Here is a 21,173-nt window from a genome sequence, read left to right on the forward strand (position 1 = left end):
AACCGGTTTTAGAAAACGATAATGTGGCGGTAATCATGCACAAAACACTACCGTATCTATTAGCTGGGTGTAGAATTTAATGGAATGCTAAATATCATCGCTTCCAAAAACCGACAATTCCTTTCCCGGTCGAGGATACATTTTAAATGTCATTATTTGTTTAAAATTCATGCCATCCAACTGCATAAATTGTGCGTTTGTTATCTATTTTTTTACCTTTGTGATTTAATTTTCATAAATCGTATGTTAACAAAAAGTCTAATTTGTTACAATATCTATACAAAGGCATGAGCTTCACGTGTACATTCCAAAAACTTTTATCATGATTTCTAATAAGTTAACCTCAGTAAGAATTTTTCGTTGTTGAAATAGAAGCAACATTTTACCAGAAATGAAATGTCTTAAAGTAAAAAAAAGGGTGTCGAGAAAGAATGTTAGGGGGACTAAAATGTAAGTTACTCTACTCACACATGAGGATGCTCCTTTCCCCAGCATTTCAAGGTTGGATTTCCGCAAAATTCCTACATTCAAAGAAACGACCCTTTTTAGTGGCCTAGCAGAGCGAAGCATCTTACCATTTTAGTATACATTAAAACTGTGCCTTGCACAATTTAGGCTCTTTTGACTTATTTAAATTCATCACATGACGCATTCAGATTTTGATGAAAAATAAAAAAGCGCAAAAATCATAATTGCAGAAAAAATAAGACGATGAAACTTTAAAATGAGAGGATATTTTTTGGAAAAACTATAAGAATGTTGCAGTTATCATGTAAATTTTCACTTTCTTACCGCGCATTATTTGTGTTCAATAAACTCAAAATACCAACATAAAAACATTCAAGCATTAGGCATTCATATACATTTTAAAAAATCTTTACTATCAATTCCATTACTTACAATGAATATTAATAGACAAAATTAAGTAGTGTAGTTTTAAATTATCAGATTAACTCATAGTGAAATGAAGTGTAAAAGGTTTTGGAAACTTTTTTTTTTTTTTTTTTTTATTTCCAATGGCTGGCAGGAAGAAAAGGTTACAAAGAACAAAATAGCAAAAACAAACACAATACACAGAACAAGGAAAAATACAGAAACAATAGGGTGAAATATGGTTTTGGAAACTTACTTATGATAAAAAAATTCCATAGCAAGGCTATACCAATGTTTGTCTGTAGGTAGAGCAACACTTTTGACAGCTAGGCTAGATTGTCCTGCCCAAGATTTGCATGAATAAACAATGCCGAAGTGGCCACGCCCCAACTCTTGTCCTAAAGGTGGCATGCCTGTCAAAAAAAAAAAAAAATAGTAATTGATTAGATGAACGTTTTACTTGTCAAAATAAGCGACAAAAATATAATACACGCAAGAAATATTTAATTTTATTATTACTTTAAATTAAACTTTATTAGATTATCATTTAATTTTTAGAGCAATTTAAGGAAGTAAAACTTTACGTTTTGAAAAAGTGAAAATGAGATTTGTCATTAAATTGCTAATTTTAAGAGATATCAATTGAAAAACATTCTGAAATGGCAGTTGGTTAATTTGTTGCTTTTTGACACAAGTTCTGATGTGGAACAAAATTTGTCTCAACATTCGTTTACAGCAAAGCCCTAGATCGTAGCTTAAGTAGCGACACGTCCTCCATCTTGGAGCTAAATGCTGCTTTCTTCCTATGCCTACTATCAAGAAGTAGCTTGTTTAGCTTCTCGATTGTAGATTGACATGGATGCAATAAGAAATCACAATCAAGAAGCAAAACAAGCTACTTCTTGATAGTAGGCATAGGAAGAAAGTGGGGTTAAGTCCAAAGATGGTGGACATGTCGATATTTTAAGCAACGAATCAGAGCTTTAATCTACAGAACTTACATCACTGAAAATTACAAATAAGCTTGACGCCACCAGAAATTCGAACGTTCAGAAAGGCAGCAAGATATTACGCAAAGAGATAGTGGACTTTTACATGGCGCGGTGAAAAAAAAAAGCCAAGAGATGAAAATGACAATTTTCAGACACTAACTTCAAGCACGCGAGTGAGGTTGATATTAAGTTACACAAAGAAGGTGCTGATCTAAAACTTACCGTACTGAATCATGTCTTTCAGTGAGGAACTTTCCAATGACAGCTTTGCTATTTGTGGAGCATACAGACATCGAACCTGTTGTGAGACAAAAAATACTTTAACTGGAAGTTTCCAAAAGGGAGACAAATGTTAAGATTTTAAATGTTTAGAACATTTTAATTCTGTACTGAACAGACTTCAAGCAAATTTAATGCATCCAATGCAGGTTTGAACTTACGTTTTTCCTTTCGCTCTCCCTTTTTTCAAGCCTGTCCAAGTGTCTTTCTTCAAGCTGCGTTAGAGAGGCGACGAATCGTTCGTGAGATGATCTGACTTTTTGTTGTAGCTGATGGCAGATGGATCGAGCAAGATGAACTTCATTCAAACTGGCTAGCATGCGGAGTGCAACTTCTCGTTTCCACTGCGAGTCCACTCTGGTTGGCAATTTCCAAGGAAGAACCTCGGCCAACTGAAATCAGAAACAAAAATACTTATGGTAAGAGGTTTTTTCTTTCCTTCTCTTTAGAATATGTTTTGATATTAGAAATCTCGCAGCTATGCGATTAAAATCCATGGCTGCCTATTTTGTTCGCGTTACATAAAGTGGTGTTATATTTTGCTTTTTACGTTTGTTTCTAGGCATGTTGAAAACGCTTCTTTTTGTCGACTCTTTTGACAGTTTCTTTACATTTTCGCTTTAGTTTTCCCACTGACATTAAAGTTTAAACAATTACAAAATCTAAATAAGTTCCATGTTTCCACAACGATATGCACAAAATTATTAGGTTATATTTAATGGAACTGTATCGTTAATTAGGTAAAGAAATTACATTAAAAGTATATGAAAGGTTTAAAGAGATTCATGAGTCTCAGAGGACAAAGTAATTCTACTTTTATTGCATGCATTAACGTTTCACACAAAATTAAAAGAACAAAAATGAAAATTACCTGTTGCATCTTTTGCATGAAGAACCAAAATATTGATGCACTGTTTCTGAAAGATACTTCAACCTGTAATTGGAAAAAGAAATATATATTTTTTAAACTTTGATGGGCAATAGTTAATAACTCAGTATGTTTATTTAAGAACTTACTAAACACATTTAAAAGATACTTTGAATATTTTAAGTCTTAGCATTAATAAATTTTATTTAATCAATAATATATATTATGATTAGTTTGGCTGTCTTGACTCGTGTAGAATTTTTAAGCAAGCTGTACTGCGCCAAAGAGCCGAAACTGCGTTGAAAGTTTGAACAGGCCCCTTTTTTTAGTTATTGAAACTAAATATTTCAATCGGTAATGAAGAAATGTATTTTCTGCTGCAGGTTAAAAAAATCCAGTAATTTTAGAAAAACATTAAAGAAACGTGTTTAAATGAATGTTCTCATTAGGTGAATATGATAAAATGTATATCTAGAGAAATGGAACTTTTGTAAGCTTGAAATATGACCTTCTTTAAAGTTTTAACTTTCCACCATTTTACTGACTTAAGTCTTTGGACAAGCTCGATCAGCATAGCATAAATTTTATTAAGAGGCCTAATGGCACAGAGGGTAAAAAGCATCAATAACTTCTTGATATTTATAGTACGATACGAGAAGAAAAAATGGCCGACGCTTTAAAATTTACCTCATTCATTACAAAATATCTTCAAACATGAATCATTTAAAATGTTTGGTCGGCTCTTAACCCAGTACTGGTACTTAAAAAATTAAAAAAAAAAAAAAAAGCAGATTAGGAATTGAATCAATTTAATTTTGAACTTACTTGATAAGCAGCTGACAGTATGTGCCTCAAAGCAGCAGATGCTTGTTTGTTACTCTCATCACCTTCACAGCACATCTGTTCCAGGCTTGTAAGACAACGTTCTAAAGTTCCAGTGAACTTCTCCTGAAGCCACTCGATGGAAGTCGCCAGTTTCGCCGAGACTGCGCTGTTGACTTCATCAACTACCATGTCTCTGATTTCAGAGGTACACAAATGAACAGTCCTTCCTGTTAGAGGTTCCTGCATGTACTCATCCAGGACGATGCTTTGAAACCTGAACTCTGATGCCTTCTTCAAGACATCGTCCCTGATGTCGAAAATGGTGCCGATGATCATGTTTTTGATTTCGTCTTGCTTGTTGTGGGCGAGGTCCAGTAGAGATTTGTAGAGGGCTTCCTCTCGCAGTCTAGCGTATTGGATCCTTTTTGGAGTGATCATGAGGTCTCGCGACAAGTCGAAGGCTGCAAGGATGAAGTTCTGCAGGCTGCGCGCATGCGTGTCTTGCAGAAGGGTGGCTGCGAGGAGGAGGCGGGATTGAAGAACATGACTGACGAACTGGAGAACACTAAAAGAAAAAAGTTTTTTTAAGCAAAATTGTTTGAGAGAAACACTGGACGTATCATTGCTCGGCAATGAAAAATACGCGTATATATTTTGTCGTGCACAACTGTTAACAAATGAATAGTTCAAAAACTATCATAGTAATCTCCTCCAGTTCTTTAACCAAATTGTTACGGGCAAAGTTTTACATATATTCAAGATTGATTATAGTTGAGCCAGGGGGAGATGGGGAGGACTGGAAGTGGAAGCAGAACACTTGCTTTTGTAATGTGTAGCATTAGCAAGAACGCGCAAGCAGTAAAGTTTTTACTTGCTTGCTTGTTCACACTGATCTTATTTACTAGAAAATGGGAGTTTTCTGTTCCGCTTCCGTTTTATATGCTAATTCTCCGTAGCACAACTATTCCTCTAAATGAGCTTTTTATTACTTAAGCAGCTGGTGTAAAATATGTGCTCCAAAATAAAGAGGAAGGGATACTTTGTCCAAATGAATCTTTTACACTGTAAAAGGCTTTTCCAACAGCAAATTTGTTGCTTGGAAAAACTTAGAAAATCATAAACGTGCTTAGTAATTTCGGGGAAGTCGCTTTAAGTAGATGAAAATATCCCCAAAAGTATCTGATGAATTTGTTTATGGGTTTCAAATGAAAAATATCTGTTATGCGTTAGTAGAAATATTCTGATATAGAAACTCTCCCAATTTTTATGCTCTGAGTTATCATAATAGGAATGTTTTACTTAAGTTGTTAAAAACGATCATTGTAATGAAATTTCTGTTCCTTTGTTCATGAGTAGTCTCCAGAAGTTACGGAGGAAATCTTGACACATGTTTATGTAGTTCAACACTAAGTCAGCTGCAAATATTATTCCGTGAAAATCTATATATTGGGAAAAAGTGGTTCAAAGAACAATACCGCCAATCTCATCTTCTTGCTCATTGATCAACTTGTTACGCTGAAAAAGTTACTCAAAGCGTACTCATGTCTCAGAATTATTCTGCAGAAACTAGTATTAAACGCTGACAGGTCACTTTTCCCGATAAAATATTCCAACACTAAAAATAACACCTTTTTTTAAACGGAAATTAAATGAAAAGACCAATAAATTTTATGCAAATCATCCAAGGTCTACCGCACTTCAGAACACAGTTTAATTAAGCGATTCAGGGTTAATGTATCGCTACAATGAATAACAATTGCTGACAGCTCTGGCAGAGAAAGCTGGAGAGCCGGTATTCAGTCAGAAATTTGCCCTGAGCAGCTATTCCTTTTCTTTTGCTTGCATTTTCTTCTGCTTGCTGCATGTATTTGAGAGGAAGATCTATTGTAGGCCAAATGATTGATAATCTCTTTACGGCAAGGTAATATAAACTCGCTCAGATTAAAGAAATTAATTTTACGGTTGTTTTAATATCTTTACTTTTCTTGCTTTGAATACTAGTTAACGAATTAATAAATTCCGGTTGTACGTTCATTAAACTAAATTAAATGCTTTATCAACTGCAAATCAAGTTGCGGAAGATGTTTTGAAGAAAGCGCTTCAATAAATGTTCAAATGAAATGCGTTGTCACGTTTGATCTGCTATTTTCTTTGCAAAGGAACACGATTTGGAAACTTTGCAATAAAAGTTAATTCCACTTCAATTGATTTTTACAGATTTCTTAATAATGCTTCCAGCTTTCATGTTGATACATACATTTATAATCATTGAATATTTGATTAAACTCATCAGAATGTACGTTTTTTATCCTATGAGTTAATAAAGTGGTATGTTTTGTTACCCCGCTTTAGTTTCCAAGAATTAGCCGCCGAATTCGACCTGCACATAACAGTTCATATATTTCATAATTTCATGAAAAAGTGCAATGATTTTAAAAAGGTAATGAACACTTTGTTTTTGCATAAGAAATCACATAAGCGTTTGTGATTTCTTAAGCAAAAGAGCTTTCTTTGCAAACCTTTTAAGCTATAAATTTTAATAAAATATGTGAGCTGTCGCTTGCGGGACGAAATTACTTTTTTCTGCGGAATGGTCCCAATGCTTGGAATCAATTTTGCAAAAGATTACTATGAATAAAAAGCTGTGTAGTTGCACAGTTTTCAGGAATTTATATCCATAGTTATTAAAAAACTGGATTTTGAACATTAATTTAAACATGTGAAGTTTTATTCTTTCGCTACTACTAATACGCAGCATCATCAAAATAAAACACAGAAAGCATGAAAAGTCTCGCACAAGTCAAAAAGCATTAGAAGAAGATGCTATAAATTACCTACACACAACCGATCCTCATTTAAAAGAATTCAAAAAATAGAGAAAAGTTTTTGAGTAGATAGATAAAACGATATATTTTTTGAATAAAAGCGAAATCAAGTCATTATATCCACCTATCTATATAATTCTGTGTATTCATGGAAGTGTATATTTTCCTCATTAAATAAAATTAAAGGTTTGAATCATTAAAAAACAACTTAAATGCTAAGCAGAAAGTTACCGACCCCAAAGCAAGAGCAAAGAAAGAACTACGTGCGATATACCGACAGCCAGGTTATCCTGTAGACAAAACTGCAGTCTCTTGATGAGATAACCGGGCTATCAGTATATTGCATGTAACTTTTCAATATTTTTAAGAATAAATTTGAGGGAAAAAAGCGTAATATAGAGTACTGAAACAATAATACTTAAGTTCAACCTTACCTTGAAAATCCTGCAAAATCATCGACTAGTTCATTAACAACTTCTAAGGATCCTTTGTACTCTGGCCTTGATCCAGGAGGAGGCATGAATGCTAGTTCTGACAATTTTTGGTACAGTTCATTCACAGGAAACTGTTCTGCCGCCTGCACCTCAGAGCAGTGCCTCAGGAGGGACAACTGCTCCAATGGGTGGCGGGAATATGTGTAGGGTAGATTCCTTGGTGGTGAAGATGGAGATTTAGGAGATGTGGGAGATGGTGGACAGGAGTTTGCTGGAGTGGATGTGGTGGATGATGTGGTGGAGGATGGAGCCGAAGGTATGTTTGACCCCGCATGCTGGCCAGATTCAGTGAGGTCAGACTGCTCTGGGTGTCGAATGCAAGTGAAGAAGATGGGCAGTTTGTATGGTAGCTGTTGTAGTTCTGTCAGATCTTGAATGTCCTGATTGAGTAAATAAGAAATTGAATAAGAGTTAAACTAATTTTTAAATTTTATTCATTCACTTTTCTTTCGAAATCATTTCAAAAAACCATAAATTAAGAAAAATAACTCTCTCGAGTTATTTATGAAACAAAAACTTGAAGTAGGGTGATTCTTCAACAAATAGATCCGTCGGGATAGTATTGAAGAACATTGATTTAATTTATTAAATCACCACATTGATAATTGAAGTAATTAGTCACTAGATGTCTTTGAATCATCCACTCCTGTGGATTTTTTGTTTTTTCCAAGAGGTAAAAATAGATCTTAGTGAACTAGAACGGTTTATCAAGTTACACAGAGTGGTATTTAAAACCTAAAATTTTCTTATGCTATACTGAGAGTATTTCGACGTTTTTAAACTATTGAAGCACAAAAGAAAATTATGATAGTGAAAAAGAATGAACGGTCATTGAACTTCAATTTATTTTCTGATATCCATCCTTAACTTCTCTATAAACTCACCAAAAATATTTTGTTGTCAAATAAATCCTCTAAACTTTTTCCTTCAAAATGACTTTTTTCATTAAAACAATGGTTAAATGAAATGTTTAAACGTTTTATTATGGTGGTTTCAAACAAATCAACTTTATTTTTTTAATTATTCACACTGAAAAACAAGATCAAATAAAAATCTAATTTTCTTAATTTCACGGTAACATAAGTGGCACAACTCAAAGATTCTATTAAAAGAAATCTAAACTAAATGCTGTATAGCAAATAGGGATTGTGTGAGGTACTGACAATCTTACCTGTTGAGTAAGTTGATTTCCAATGGTATAAATGAGAATCGGTGTAATTCCATCGAGGCACTTTTTCAGCTCCTGGATGAAAGCAGTTTGGTTCCTTTCAGGAGCCATGATTACTTGTGCATTATCATAGAGCAATGGGTGTAACAGGGTCACTTCTAGACCACCACCTGTCAGGGCAGGGTCCTCGTTCACGTTAGCTGTGTTGGGCTGCGAGGAAAAGATAAATGGATTTAGAGTGTTTAAAAATGTAACTAATTTAATTAATTATATGAAAAAAATCCATATCAGCAATTGAAGTGAATTGTCTGAAATATTTTCTAATTTTGTAAATATCATGAGCCTGATAGTTTAATTTCCAGAATATCTTTCGAAAGTTGCAAGTCTGATAATAGCAAGTAAAGAACAACACCATTTGATGAAACAATAGAAGAAGCATTTAGTGAGAATACAGCACAATTTCTTTTTAAATGGTGGATCGCAGTTTGATTCAGTGTAACAAGCTTTAGAATTTCCAACTGGATAAGATCTAATTAGGTTAAAGTAAAATTAACGTGTATACAAATCAGTATCACCAAATGTTTTCTTGATAATGCTTTATTTTTAATGCAGTTTTATTTAAAATTTAAAGAATGGTTCAAAAACTTAAATTCTTCAAAAAAATTTATGCGGTAAAAAGTGCTTCAAAAAATTTAAGTCTTTATGCTATAGTGGTATATGTACTATAAGAAAGAAGTGCATGTTTAATATCTTAGCAGATGAATTTCTAGTATTTGTAAAACACCAATTGTCAGTTTTCATTTTACTCATACATGATAAACAAAACATTAAAATATTAACAGAAATGTACAAGATATTATTACACTTACTTTCAATTCCAAATCTTCTAAAGGAATTGTAGAAGATTGTTTTTCATTAAATTCAAGATGATCAAGTACTTCATATCCATTGGGAAGAACCAATTTTGCACCAGCTTTTTTACCATAAATAAATCGAACCTGCAACATTAAAATTAAAAATTATTGTACGATTTATAAAGTAAAACATTTTCTCCATAAAACTTGCTTTAGTCTTATTAGCCGCAGGTTAGAAATACATACCTAAATTAAAAGGTAAAACCAATCAGTTCTCATATTGAAAATCAATTTTAAATTTCAAAACCGAAATTTTTGATTTGGAAAGCTTTTACCCGAAGTTATACGTTTCTTCCAATATAGTAAAAAAGAACATTTAAGCGCCCTCATCGAGTTATGTTACTCGAATTTCATGTTCAATATCCAATCTCATAATACAAAGTTTGCGGCAAAAGTTATCAAATCATTTCAATTCCTATTGTGCATTAGTTATTGTGGATGTCCCAAACAAAAAATAAATACTACCAATATGCATAAGTATTTCTTTAAATTAACATTAATGTTCCTTCAAAACTAATTATTGATTACGAAAAAGAAATGTCTTCAAAAAGTAAACAATTTTTGTATTTCCTTCAACTAATATTTACATTGTAATTCCCTCACACGTTTCGTAAATAAAAGCATTCTGCAAATGCTATTACAAATAAATAATAAGTTTACTCGGTGATATTGAAGAAAATTTAAATCGGAGTATTTATTCAAAGCCAAAGGGAAACTTCTCATTGCTTCTTGAATATAAAGATTATTATTATTTGCCGGGAAATATGCTTCCTTTTCTTTACAAGCTTGAAAGGTAAATATTTTCTTTTCAAACCTGCTAAACATTTCTGAACGAAGCATAACAGCCTCTGAAACGTTTTTGAAATATATATTTGAATAAAACGTGCACATTTGATTTTTTTAACCTTTTTTAAAAAAGAAATAACAGATATATATAAATATATCAAGGATTAATAGTTCTAAAAGATTCAAAACAATATCGCAATCTCTGAGGCAATTCCAGTTGAGTTTCCGGTAAGAAAATAATGAAACAATCCAATTTTATTTTATATATCATATATAATTATGATGAGCAGCTAAATTAAGAAGCTAGACATTTCAAAATATACATTTAAGATAAAAGGTTTAGGAAACAAACGTTTTATTAAAATGTAGATCAATAATTTTCTCAGAACGCGATTTGAATAAAAGTTAAGGTTTTGTCTAGAAGCAAATGTTCTAAATTTAATTTGAAGATAAGTTGAGTCATCAAAACAATATGAAAGGAGAAATAATTTTATAAATTGCCCATTAACATTTTCTCTTAATTAGACTAAGACATTTTCAGGAATCAATCTTTTGAGTTACATTTAAGCAAAATGTACTTTATAAAGATGAAGTTACTTTTATTTACTTGCACGAAATAAGTAATTTAGCTAAAACTCTTTTCTGTTTTTGTTGTTTAAGATTCTGCAGCTTATGTATGTTTACACAGACAACATATCATACCACAATAAGTTTCGCATCAAACTGAGGTTACAAATTAAAACAGTTTTACAGTTCTGCTGCAGCCGTAAAAATACTTGGAAAAGAAAAAAAGTTCGTGAGCATTGGACATATATTAATAGTACTGATGGGGAGAGGGCGGATCCATTTCACCCCATTAAAAACACTGAAAAGGGGAATTTCTTACCATTCTCCAATGAGTATCTGCTTCTCCCATTGGAACAATGGGTAATAGTCCTCTTCCCATGAGGGCATTGACAACTGTTGCTCTTGCCCAGCAGCAGCTACCGAGAACCACGAATCCTACAGGTTGCTCAATGATGTTCCAAACGGCTATTTCGTCTTCAGGGTTCAGGGCAAACTTTGCAAGTTGCTCTGCAAAAAAACAAAATAATTAAATGATGCATTGAATCAAAAAGCAAAGTTTTGTAAAAATTATTAAGTGTTGCAGACTGTTTTTTTTTTCCTCAGCCTGTAGAAATATCACTGCACTCAGAAAACATGTTGTTATTTATGCCACTCGGGAACCCGAGACCGAAAAAATGAAGAGACTACAAACTAAGATTAGTTTAAGAGAAAAGTATCATCAAGTGTGCGTTATGGGGTTTACTAACGGAAGATTTTTCGAAAATTTACTAATGCCTTTTTTTGTCTGAGAAAATTTTATCAAAGTATGAATTTTTTTCTTTGCATTCTTTAAATAGTAAAACGTAAAAGTTATGAACTCGTGAATTAGTAAGGCATCAGTTCTTTTAACACCACAATAGTTCGAGCACACATGATGCATGTAAACTACGCTGCTTTTGTAAAACATAAGTAAATGCTTTTGCTCGGAGCTGTAACTATGACAGTTGAACCATAATTATATTAGAGCTTTAAATTCAGGAAATAAGAGAAGACAGTAAAGGATTTTTTTTTCCGCAACAATAACTTATTAAGAAAATCTATCACGAGAAAAAATAAAGCATGTAATGTAACAAACGGATATTCCAGTTTTATTATAACTGACAACCTCCATGACAAAATTAAATTTAATGCTTTCATGATTAGATATAGCCAGAAAGTTCAGAATATAGAACTGTGGATGCTGCTTTAAATTAAGACCTTGGCTATATAAAAGTTTTCTTAAGAACAACTATACTGCCACGAAAAGGCAAAAGACATTAGAATAGTTTTCTTTGTTCCTAATCACTATTTTAAAATAATGTATTACTTGTTTAACTTAAATAACTAAATCTTGCTTATGGATGTACTCAATCTTCAACCACAGCCAGAATTTTCTTCTGTGTGGATGGAGGGAGGGTCTCATCAAAGTCGTTACACACACTATATATATATATATATATATATATATATATATATATATATATATATATATATTATATATAGTTACAGTATAAGGTAAAGTTGGCTATGTGAATTAAAAGAAAGAGTTCTGAGGGGAGAGGAGTAACCTCCAGCCGCATGTTGTGGCCCCGACTTGATCTACATATTGACAAGGCAAAGTTACATTTTTAAACATCTAACTTTACCTAGTCACAGTCTGAGATATTTATCAATTGTGGTAAATTATAGCTGATGTAATATGGTTGTTTAGTAGTGTTTTTCTGATGAATTCGAAAGATATTTGCTGTTGCTCTGAGTTATTTTGTTTTCAAGGGTTGCTGTTCTATATTCTGTCAGATCTTTATATCAAATCCATTCAATCCACAACGTAAGAAACACTGCTGATCTCTTCCATTCCACAAAAGGAATTCCAAGAATATACATCAGTCGCCAAATTAACTAAGCATGAGATCTGGCGGACATGCGTGAGTCTTCCTTGGCAATAATACGAAACGCTGAATGCTAGATCAAAAATCAGTCCTCCGATCTTCCTTATTTGAAGGTATCCATCAAGTCTGGAGATAAAAGGAAAGTCATATGATATGAGTGCAATACACACTTTTTCCACATGCAGAAAAATAATTGCTGTTGCTCGCAACTTTCATTTCCAAATGATGAAAGGTTTTATCTGAATTGCAAAGAGGATGATTCGTCAGAAGCAGATCGGACTGGTCCATCTCTCAGCACCGAAAATACGATAACTTCGCTTGCCAGTTGATGCGTCACGCATTGTCCAATGCATATAGTACTACCCCATTCATCTGATATTGGAGATCTCCACTTGACCCTTTTGATCCGAAAACTCTGTCCTGGTTACGATTTCATTTGTTGTGAAAAAGGAGTCTGAAGGCTGAAGACTTTTTATAGCCGATTCTTGATGTAATTTCGTTCTTACTTACGTCAGCATGTCTCAAAGAATCCCATAGGACAGGAGTTCTCAAACTGTGTGCCGCGGCATCTGGTGTGCCACAGAGAAAGAGAGGCGAAGGGTACCGCGAATTGTCTACAATATCAATATAGCACATAAAGGAGATTCACTAGGGCGCCATGAGAAAATTTTAATCCTTTAAAGGGTGCAGCGAATAGGAAAAGTTTGGGAACCCTTGCCATAGGACCTTGAGAGTTTTTGTTTCTTAATTATATGGGTATGATTTAACATCAGAAATTCAGAGATCATTCACTTTTTGAATGTTTTGTAATAACTTAAGTCTCTAGTGGTTCAAAAACATCTAGATTTTACTATTATTACACCACTTGCGCTGGAAAGGCGTGCCACGTATGTTGAGCTGCTTTTCTCTCAAAATGGACACGGTGCCGTTTACCACACAAGAACTGGTTGCTACCGTAAATTTTCGTTTGATAATTATTCTGTAGTTTCGAAAAATTGGAAAGCTTGCTTTGAAACTTTGCTTCCTTTGCCACTTCAAGTTTCCTCTTGAACAGTAACTACTAAAGAACAACTAACTTGATTTGAATGAAACATAAGAGAACCACATGAACTTTCAGAAGATGTAAAATGTCTATAAATTAAAAAAAAGATTTCATTTTTCCCTTTAAATTTTGACTATTTCGTGACTGTATTTCTAAATTTTAACCATAATGTATGCAATTCCCGCAGCGTAATGTCTAGTTTTTCAGGTTGCGAGGAGGAAAGGTGTTATCTTATGCGATAAGTCTTAGAAGTTTGCATAAATAATTTTACAAGCTGTAACGCTAAGTGATTGCTTCAGAATCTGAAGCGTTAAATCACTGACATTTAGTTAAGAAATAATTACTGTTAGATAAGGATTGTGCGATAAACAAGCAACACTTAGGTACGAATGGCATGCAAATGACATCAAATGATGCCATGCCATTCGCAAGTTTAGGTCATCATTGCTAAATGTTACTGTTCTCTTCTATTTTGAAATGGAATTACACAATTGTCTTGAGAAATTAGCAAGTCTTGCAATGACAATGAGTGTATAAAAGTAATATTTTTGTCATGAAAAAAAATGGAGTGTATTTTTATAAAAGTTAACTTTTTACTATAAATAATCTTCTAGTCTCGATCATTCTCATAACAACAATTATGACGAACAGGCATCAGTCCGTGAAAATTCTTATCTATATTTTCAAAAAAATTTATAAGTGACAAAATATTTGATCCGCTATTTCTTTGTATTAGTTTTGTGATTCCTTTTCATATTTTTTGGTGATTTTTCTCAAAAGTCCATTTGCTTTTGCATAAAAAAAGGATTTACTTTTCTTTAGATCGAAATTTAACCGTCAGTAAATCATAATTTTATGAACCTTCCAATTGACTCATGAAACAATTTAATAATATTTTTCTTTAAATTAGCCCGGTGGGGGAGGGGGGGGGGTTGGCGAAAAGTGAAATTTTGTCACAAATTTTACCGGTAAGAGGGTAAGAAATATTGAGAACGTCGCTTTAGATGGGTTATTTTGTATCCCACGAATAGTTATTTTTAATGACATGTATTTCAACTGTTTTTTTTTTTTTGTAATTAATCAAACATAATACTTGTGCTACTAGTATATTATCGATTTAACCAATGATTCTTAGACGAAAAAGAAATTTCAATAAATACTTGAGGCTTGAGGGTACGCGATACTTAATCTTGAGGGCAGAAAATGGAGTAACTCAAAATATGACAGTATGTTTGCATTCTCTTTGGTCTTTTTCGACAACAAACATAACGATAACTTAATAGCCACAATAAAGTAAAAACTTTCTTTTGAAGCACGTTATGAAGATATTCATAAATAGCTACACAATTCACAGTGGGAATTTTGCTAAAAATAGCCTTCGAATTGATAGTTTCTGCACAGACTGCTATTTATTATCTAATTGAAGTTCATAGTTTTCAAGTTTTCACTTCTTTCTCCAAAAAGAAAGCCCAGTCACTTTAGTATGGTTCTTACATTGCTAGTTCAAAATATCTGGAAAGAGTTCGAAATTTTTTTATACTTAAAGGGAGTTTGAAGAGTTCCGAATTTCAAAGAGTTCAAATTTTCCTTCAAGCATCCTCACGTTAATTTCTTTTAAACATCTACAAAGATTTTTTTTTTGGTATGTGAGAAACCATAGTTTGTTTGTGACTAAAAATAAATAAAAGTACATCCCGTCTTTATAACAACGGAAGTAATATAATTACTTTCCATCCATTAATGCTGTATTAAAGTATTTAATTAATAGAAGCATTAAGTAGCTCCATTAAGACTAAAATATTATTTCGAGAAAATAAAAATAGTAAAGCACAGTGGATCTCAAGACTTTATAACTTTATTTTGCTACTGTTGAATCAATATAGTTTTTACTAATAATAATTTCATCATTTCCGATTTGACATTGTTTAGTTGACGTATTGTTCAAAACTGGATTGTATTTAAAATCAATTGAGAAAACTTGTATTACGCAGAGCAAAGCCAGTCAATTTAATTATTATTACACTAACACTAATTTAACACGAAAATGAATAAAACATTAGAGTATTTACATCGATTATGCTAATAGTTCTAGATAAGTCCTAACTTTTAATAACTTTAATTAATTGATGTTCATTTTATATCTAAAAATAAACAAAACTGTTTTATCGGATCAAAAACTTGCTCTGTCCATTTCTCGTTTCCTGCCCTTTAACACTATCCAATCATTTATTCCTACAGATAAAACGAAAAGTCTAGTCTGGAAGCGAATATTGACCTTAGAACATGGAAGTAGAAAACGCAGTTAGCCAAGGTAATCCGGTGGGAGAAATTTTAATTATTTTATGATATCATTAATTTTCCTTCGGATACTGCTTTATTTTTAAAAGTAAATTTGGTGTTAAATTTCAAAGACACGCTTTTGTTTTTCAAAGAAGAAAGATGAATTAGTGCTTTTTAAAATGACTTATTCTCTTAAATTAATTTATCTAAAACAAATAACTGAACAAAATCAAGGGTTTACTAATTAAAACAATCTTTCTAATTAAAACAATATTGGTTTTAACATTAATGCATAAATTCGAGACAGCAGTAGTAAACATTTAAGTGTGAATTTGTGTATTTATAATGCTGCGTTTGAGTCGTGGAAATTTTTCCTTAGAATTTTCTCTTTAGCAATTACAATTCTTTTCCCTACAAATAATAATTTCGATCTTTAGTCATTTCAACGCTTTTTTGCAGTCATTACGATTTTACTCTTAGAATCTTCTCCTTAGTAAATGCATTTTTTTTTCTCTCCGGAGATAAGTTTCTGGTCTTAACCTCTCTAACGTTTTGTTATGTTTTCTTTCGATTCCCCCACCCCCATTTTTAAAGGATTCTCTCTCCTTCTCTCTCACTTTTTAATTTCTATAATTTCTCTAGAAATAGGTTTCTCTCTTTAGTCTTCCTCCCTTAGTCATTGTATTTCCCTTCTCTTATGCATTAGAAGTTTTTCTCACTGTTTAGAACACATCCATTTCTCCATTCAAGTGTTCTTCATATTCATAAGAGTTTCATTTATGGACAATTTTTTTTTTCTTTCAGTAGGAATTTTCCGTCAGTTGTTAATATTATTGCAATATGTAAGCAAGAACTTTTAGGGTTACTTCGCTCCCCTGTTGATTCATATTGCAGATTTGAGAGTTTCAAAATTTGAACAAGTTTTCTTCTAAAATGGCTTGGGTTTTTCTGCTAATCATCGGAATTTAAATAAATATAACTTAGAAAAACGTCTTCTTAACAAAATGTATGCGCTTTATTAGCGAAACTGAACACAGAAAAACGAAATGCGAATAATTAAACAAACAGCATGGTCAATAGAATGAAGTAGATTTTTTCCCCTTTAATACTAAATGACATTTACAGTTTTCTTTGCTTTGTTTTTTACTGGAAGAAATTTACCGTTCAACAGTAGATAATTATAGAAATTAGGAAAATACAATTTTTTGTCACTTGTTCAGAATAAAACAAACTGCGCAATGAAGCCAAAAATAAAATGAAATGCATTATATTGACACAAACTCGATGATATAATTTACATACTCTTACAAAGGAGTTCTTATTCAACGATAATAAAAAGCTCCTTCGTCACTATCTAGATAACCTATCAAGATCTTCTCGCAAAATCAAGATAGAGTACAAAGGCATTCTGTATTAAACAGAAGAGCACAAGAACTTTTATTCAAATAAATTAAAAAATAACTTCAATTATTTGTGTTATATAATTGATGTGACGAGTTGATAGCTTAATATAGGTGTAAATATTTACATCTCTTCTTGGAAGGTATCTGATGGTTGTAAAGATTAAATACGATTCAAGAGTTGGTAGTAAATTTGTAGAAGTATTTTCAGAACTAGTTCGTCGGGAATTTAATCGTTATGTGGTGTTTGTTAATTTTTGATGACGACGTTCCTTGTTTTGATTAGAATAAGAAAAGTAATGGAGGATACCAAACAGAAGAAGAGAGATAGTTGGTCTATAAAAATCGACTAGGTCACGTCAATTCTATTTTTCAAGTATTTTGTTGCTCAACCGTTATGTAAGAAATGGCGCAGTATTTTATAATCAACGATTTATCGGTAAATGTAGCGAAGAGTCAACTTACAAATAAAATGTCATAGTCCTAATCAGTTGTAGAGGTAGTAAATAGTTCAAGGAACTAGGCGCTACAAAAGCAGATATAGAGATAAGGTGCTTTTTAAACTTCTTATATACTGCCACATTAAAAGTTTAAGGAATGGAAGAGAAAAAGCAACCCCAGTCAATATAATTTTTGCCCTAGAAAATTCGTTCCACATTTGTCATAAATGTTCTTGCCCGGTAGAAAAACAGCGCGACGCCGCGACGTACGTCGCAGATTTTGAGGAAGTCTGCAGACTATTCCTTAGTTGCTGGAGAAAGAAAAGCTTAATTTTTTTTAAAAGAAAATCTTGAATTTCAGCGAACAAAGATTTGCAACTTATTTTCAGAGACATAATCCAGAGGTAGCGTGCACTTTTAGTTTTTCAGGATAGCATCTTATTTTTAAGTATTTCTCAGAGCCGATTTAGATATTGCGATTAGTCAAATGTCAGATTATGTCGCAGACTAATTTTGGATTTTTAATTCATGCCGCAGACTGTTAAAGAAAATTTTTCTGCTGATTGTTCCTGCAACTATTCGAGATTTTATGTCTTACCCCTCTCAAAGTTATTGCAAATTTCTTCCTAGTTAGTTTCTCTGTTATTATCGAATTTTTCTACAAATACCAGAGTTTTTCCCTAAATTAAAAGTTATAATTATTCCCATAGGTATCTCAGCCATTACAGTTTTCCCAGTAATTACAGTATTAATTATAATTTTCCTCTCCCTTTTTCCTTTATGATAATGTCCCCTTCCAGTTATTAAAATATTTCTCTTCGTCAAAATGTCCTCCCCAGTCTTTAGACTATTTTCCTTTGTCATTACAACTTTCCTCATTTTCATAACGACTTACTTCTTGGAAGATAAGATTTTCTTCTTTGTCAAGCTTTCCCCTTTAGTTTCAAAGCTCTAATCCTCAGGGGCGCCCTGAACTAAATTTTTTTATGGGTTGGGGAGGGGAGGGATTTAACTTTCCGAATGAGACTCCAAATATCGCCGATTAATAAAAATAGAAGCATAGCATTATTCTAACATTTTTTTTTAAATTGCAATTTTTCAATGCTCTCTCCAAGTTTAACGAAAAGATAGACAAAATTTGTCGAAAAAATACATTTTTGGACGGCCACCGTGACCTCCTGTTGGGGGTCATTATCTTATTGCTTAACTTTTTCCAATGTATATCTTGATGAATAGAAAAAATTCAAACGTGTGTTCCTGAAAAATACTTTGATCTTCGTTTTTTTTAAAATTAGAGTAAGTGGTTTTTGCATAAATTAAACGCTAATTTCTTTTTCATGTTTTGCAGAGGGCAATTTGATGAATTTACCTCACAGATGTTATTTCTATACCTTAAAATCAGATCATCACACAGAATATTCTATATCTATGGCATAGAGTGTATCTTATTCATCCAGATTCTTGTTGAGCATTGAACGTCAACTGAGACTGACCGAACCTTTTGTGGCAAAATTTCTCTCTCATTTTTACGCGAGACCTGTTTTACAACGTCTTATATTTCACAATGTGGTCAAAGTACAAAAATGACTTTTTAAACTGAAGTCCATGATGCTGAAAACTGAAACAGCAAAACAAATTCAATTTCCGCTTTACAAAAACGTCCAAGAGTTCCCTTTTGCACAAACACGTGGCCTAATGCGTGTCAGGAACAAATTCCGCTTTGCACTGCTTTAACATTTCTTCTACATTCATCAACCATCACAATTCCCCCCATCAATACTTTTAGTTAACTGTTCCCGACGGCAAGTCTCATTGCGCAGATTATTGCTATGAACCACCAAGGCCGAAGCCTAGCCGGCGACAGTGCCTAACATTGCGAATCCATCTTTTATCTGCCAGGAATAGGTCAGACTCGATGCGAAGCAATCATACGCAAATCACATCATAATTACCCTCCATCTTACGTCATATGACGTCACATGAAATCCTCGAGAAGACCACACCATTTAAAAGTCAAATGGGGATGGTCAGTGATGCCAGGAATCTGGAAACTTCTGGCAGACGATGCCCTTCGCTTGGTGCAAGCCCCAGACGACCCTGAAAGAACAGTTTCTACATTTAAATTATTCTAATAAGTTAAGGAGTTCTGTGCGTGCCGGTGTCTAAATTCGGAGCAAAAAGAAGTCCCCGTTGTTTTGACAGAACGGTTTGGCAATCGAGCCATCCCAGACGTAAGGACATGGTTTTTGACAGAAGTAATAACTAGTGCTTGACTTTCAACTTCAGTCGCCCCATTATTAATTTTCCTTTTCGGGTGTAATAAATTACAACCCGTGATGCAGTTAGCATTGCATTTTCGTCACGCATTTTTCTTTTATTTCATTCTTTATTTTTTAACTATCTCAGAAGACATCTACATTTATTTGAAATTTAGACAGCTGTATTTCATTTCAAATTGTGAACGACTTGAAATATTGCACTTTTTGTTCCTTTATAAACTTAAAACGAACTAGCTCCCACGTGGTTTGAAAAGTCTTAAGTAACCTCGAATATTCTAGAAGAAGTGAAAATGTTATTAAAAAGAAGAATGCTTAGACTATTATTAATATAAAAATATTCAACCGATCTTCTGAGTCTTTCATAACTTTTGCTTCATGTCGTCGACTCAGAGCATCACTAAGGTATCTAATCCCAGGAATAACATTAAGATATCCTATTGTTGCTCTGAGGCGACCATACTTTAAATACAGATTTTACTTATTCTACCTTGAAGCATTAAAGCTATACAATTGTATAAATGTATCGGTAAATAATTTTGAACACAATCTCCCGACACTAGGCATGTGTATGAAAAAAAAACACTTGATTCTAAAAACAACAATTTCAAAAATGACGAAAAAGTACTTAAATTTGAACATATCGCGAGTACAAATGGCTCCGACTACCTGGTCTTCAAATTTGAAACATTCAAACACTATCAAATCTACATGTGTGATCATTTTTGAATATGTAATAATTTCAAAACTGAGTTTATGTGCTCAATTTTGAGTAGGAAATAGTTCAGCACACTATTTGAAAACATGGGTACTCATATTTGAAACAAAAGGTTAAGAAAATTTGAAATTATGAATGTACTCATTTTTGAAAACTTTACTTTTCTCAGTGTTATTATAAAATCTACAAATATCATTTTTCACCTTTATTGGGGAAAATACTCAATAATATGTTGGAAATTGGCAGAAAAATTGAATTGTTTCATTTCAACCAGTGAAATGTTTCAAATATGCTTAAGTTTCAAGCGCAACCAGCAGGTGTCATTTTTCCCGGGGAGGCGGGTATCAAGCTCCCCTAGGGGAAGATATTGTGTTGTATACCCCAAGTATATAGTCTTTAAATGAAAATTGTTTTTCAGAAAAAGACACATTGACTCATGTGATGATTTAATTGAATACACAATTTCATCATGCGCCTTATAAATATAAAAATAGCTCTCAAGATCCAAGGCCACCTTTT

The 21,173-nt window shown here is 32.9% G+C and overlaps 1 protein-coding gene across 1 annotated transcript in view; it reads right to left on the reverse strand.

The window, feature by feature from the left end:
* The window catches only part of LOC129216251 (dual serine/threonine and tyrosine protein kinase-like), a 68,953-nt gene that overhangs the window by 6,915 nt on the left and 40,865 nt on the right, over nucleotides 1-21,173 (reverse strand). Inside the window, exons 2-10 of the mRNA XM_054850448.1 lie at nucleotides 10,911-11,098; nucleotides 9,188-9,322; nucleotides 8,328-8,534; nucleotides 7,097-7,536; nucleotides 3,838-4,402; nucleotides 3,016-3,078; nucleotides 2,306-2,536; nucleotides 2,088-2,163; nucleotides 1,130-1,286 (exon numbers count right to left, since the gene is read on the reverse strand). Coding sequence (XP_054706423.1) covers nucleotides 1,130-1,286; nucleotides 2,088-2,163; nucleotides 2,306-2,536; nucleotides 3,016-3,078; nucleotides 3,838-4,402; nucleotides 7,097-7,536; nucleotides 8,328-8,534; nucleotides 9,188-9,322; nucleotides 10,911-11,098 — 2,062 coding nt within the window. The remainder of the gene's footprint in view (nucleotides 1-1,129; nucleotides 1,287-2,087; nucleotides 2,164-2,305; nucleotides 2,537-3,015; nucleotides 3,079-3,837; nucleotides 4,403-7,096; nucleotides 7,537-8,327; nucleotides 8,535-9,187; nucleotides 9,323-10,910; nucleotides 11,099-21,173) is intronic.

This window comes from Uloborus diversus, chromosome 2 (genome assembly GCF_026930045.1).
Source record: "Uloborus diversus isolate 005 chromosome 2, Udiv.v.3.1, whole genome shotgun sequence".
Taxonomy (NCBI): domain Eukaryota; kingdom Metazoa; phylum Arthropoda; class Arachnida; order Araneae; family Uloboridae; genus Uloborus; species Uloborus diversus.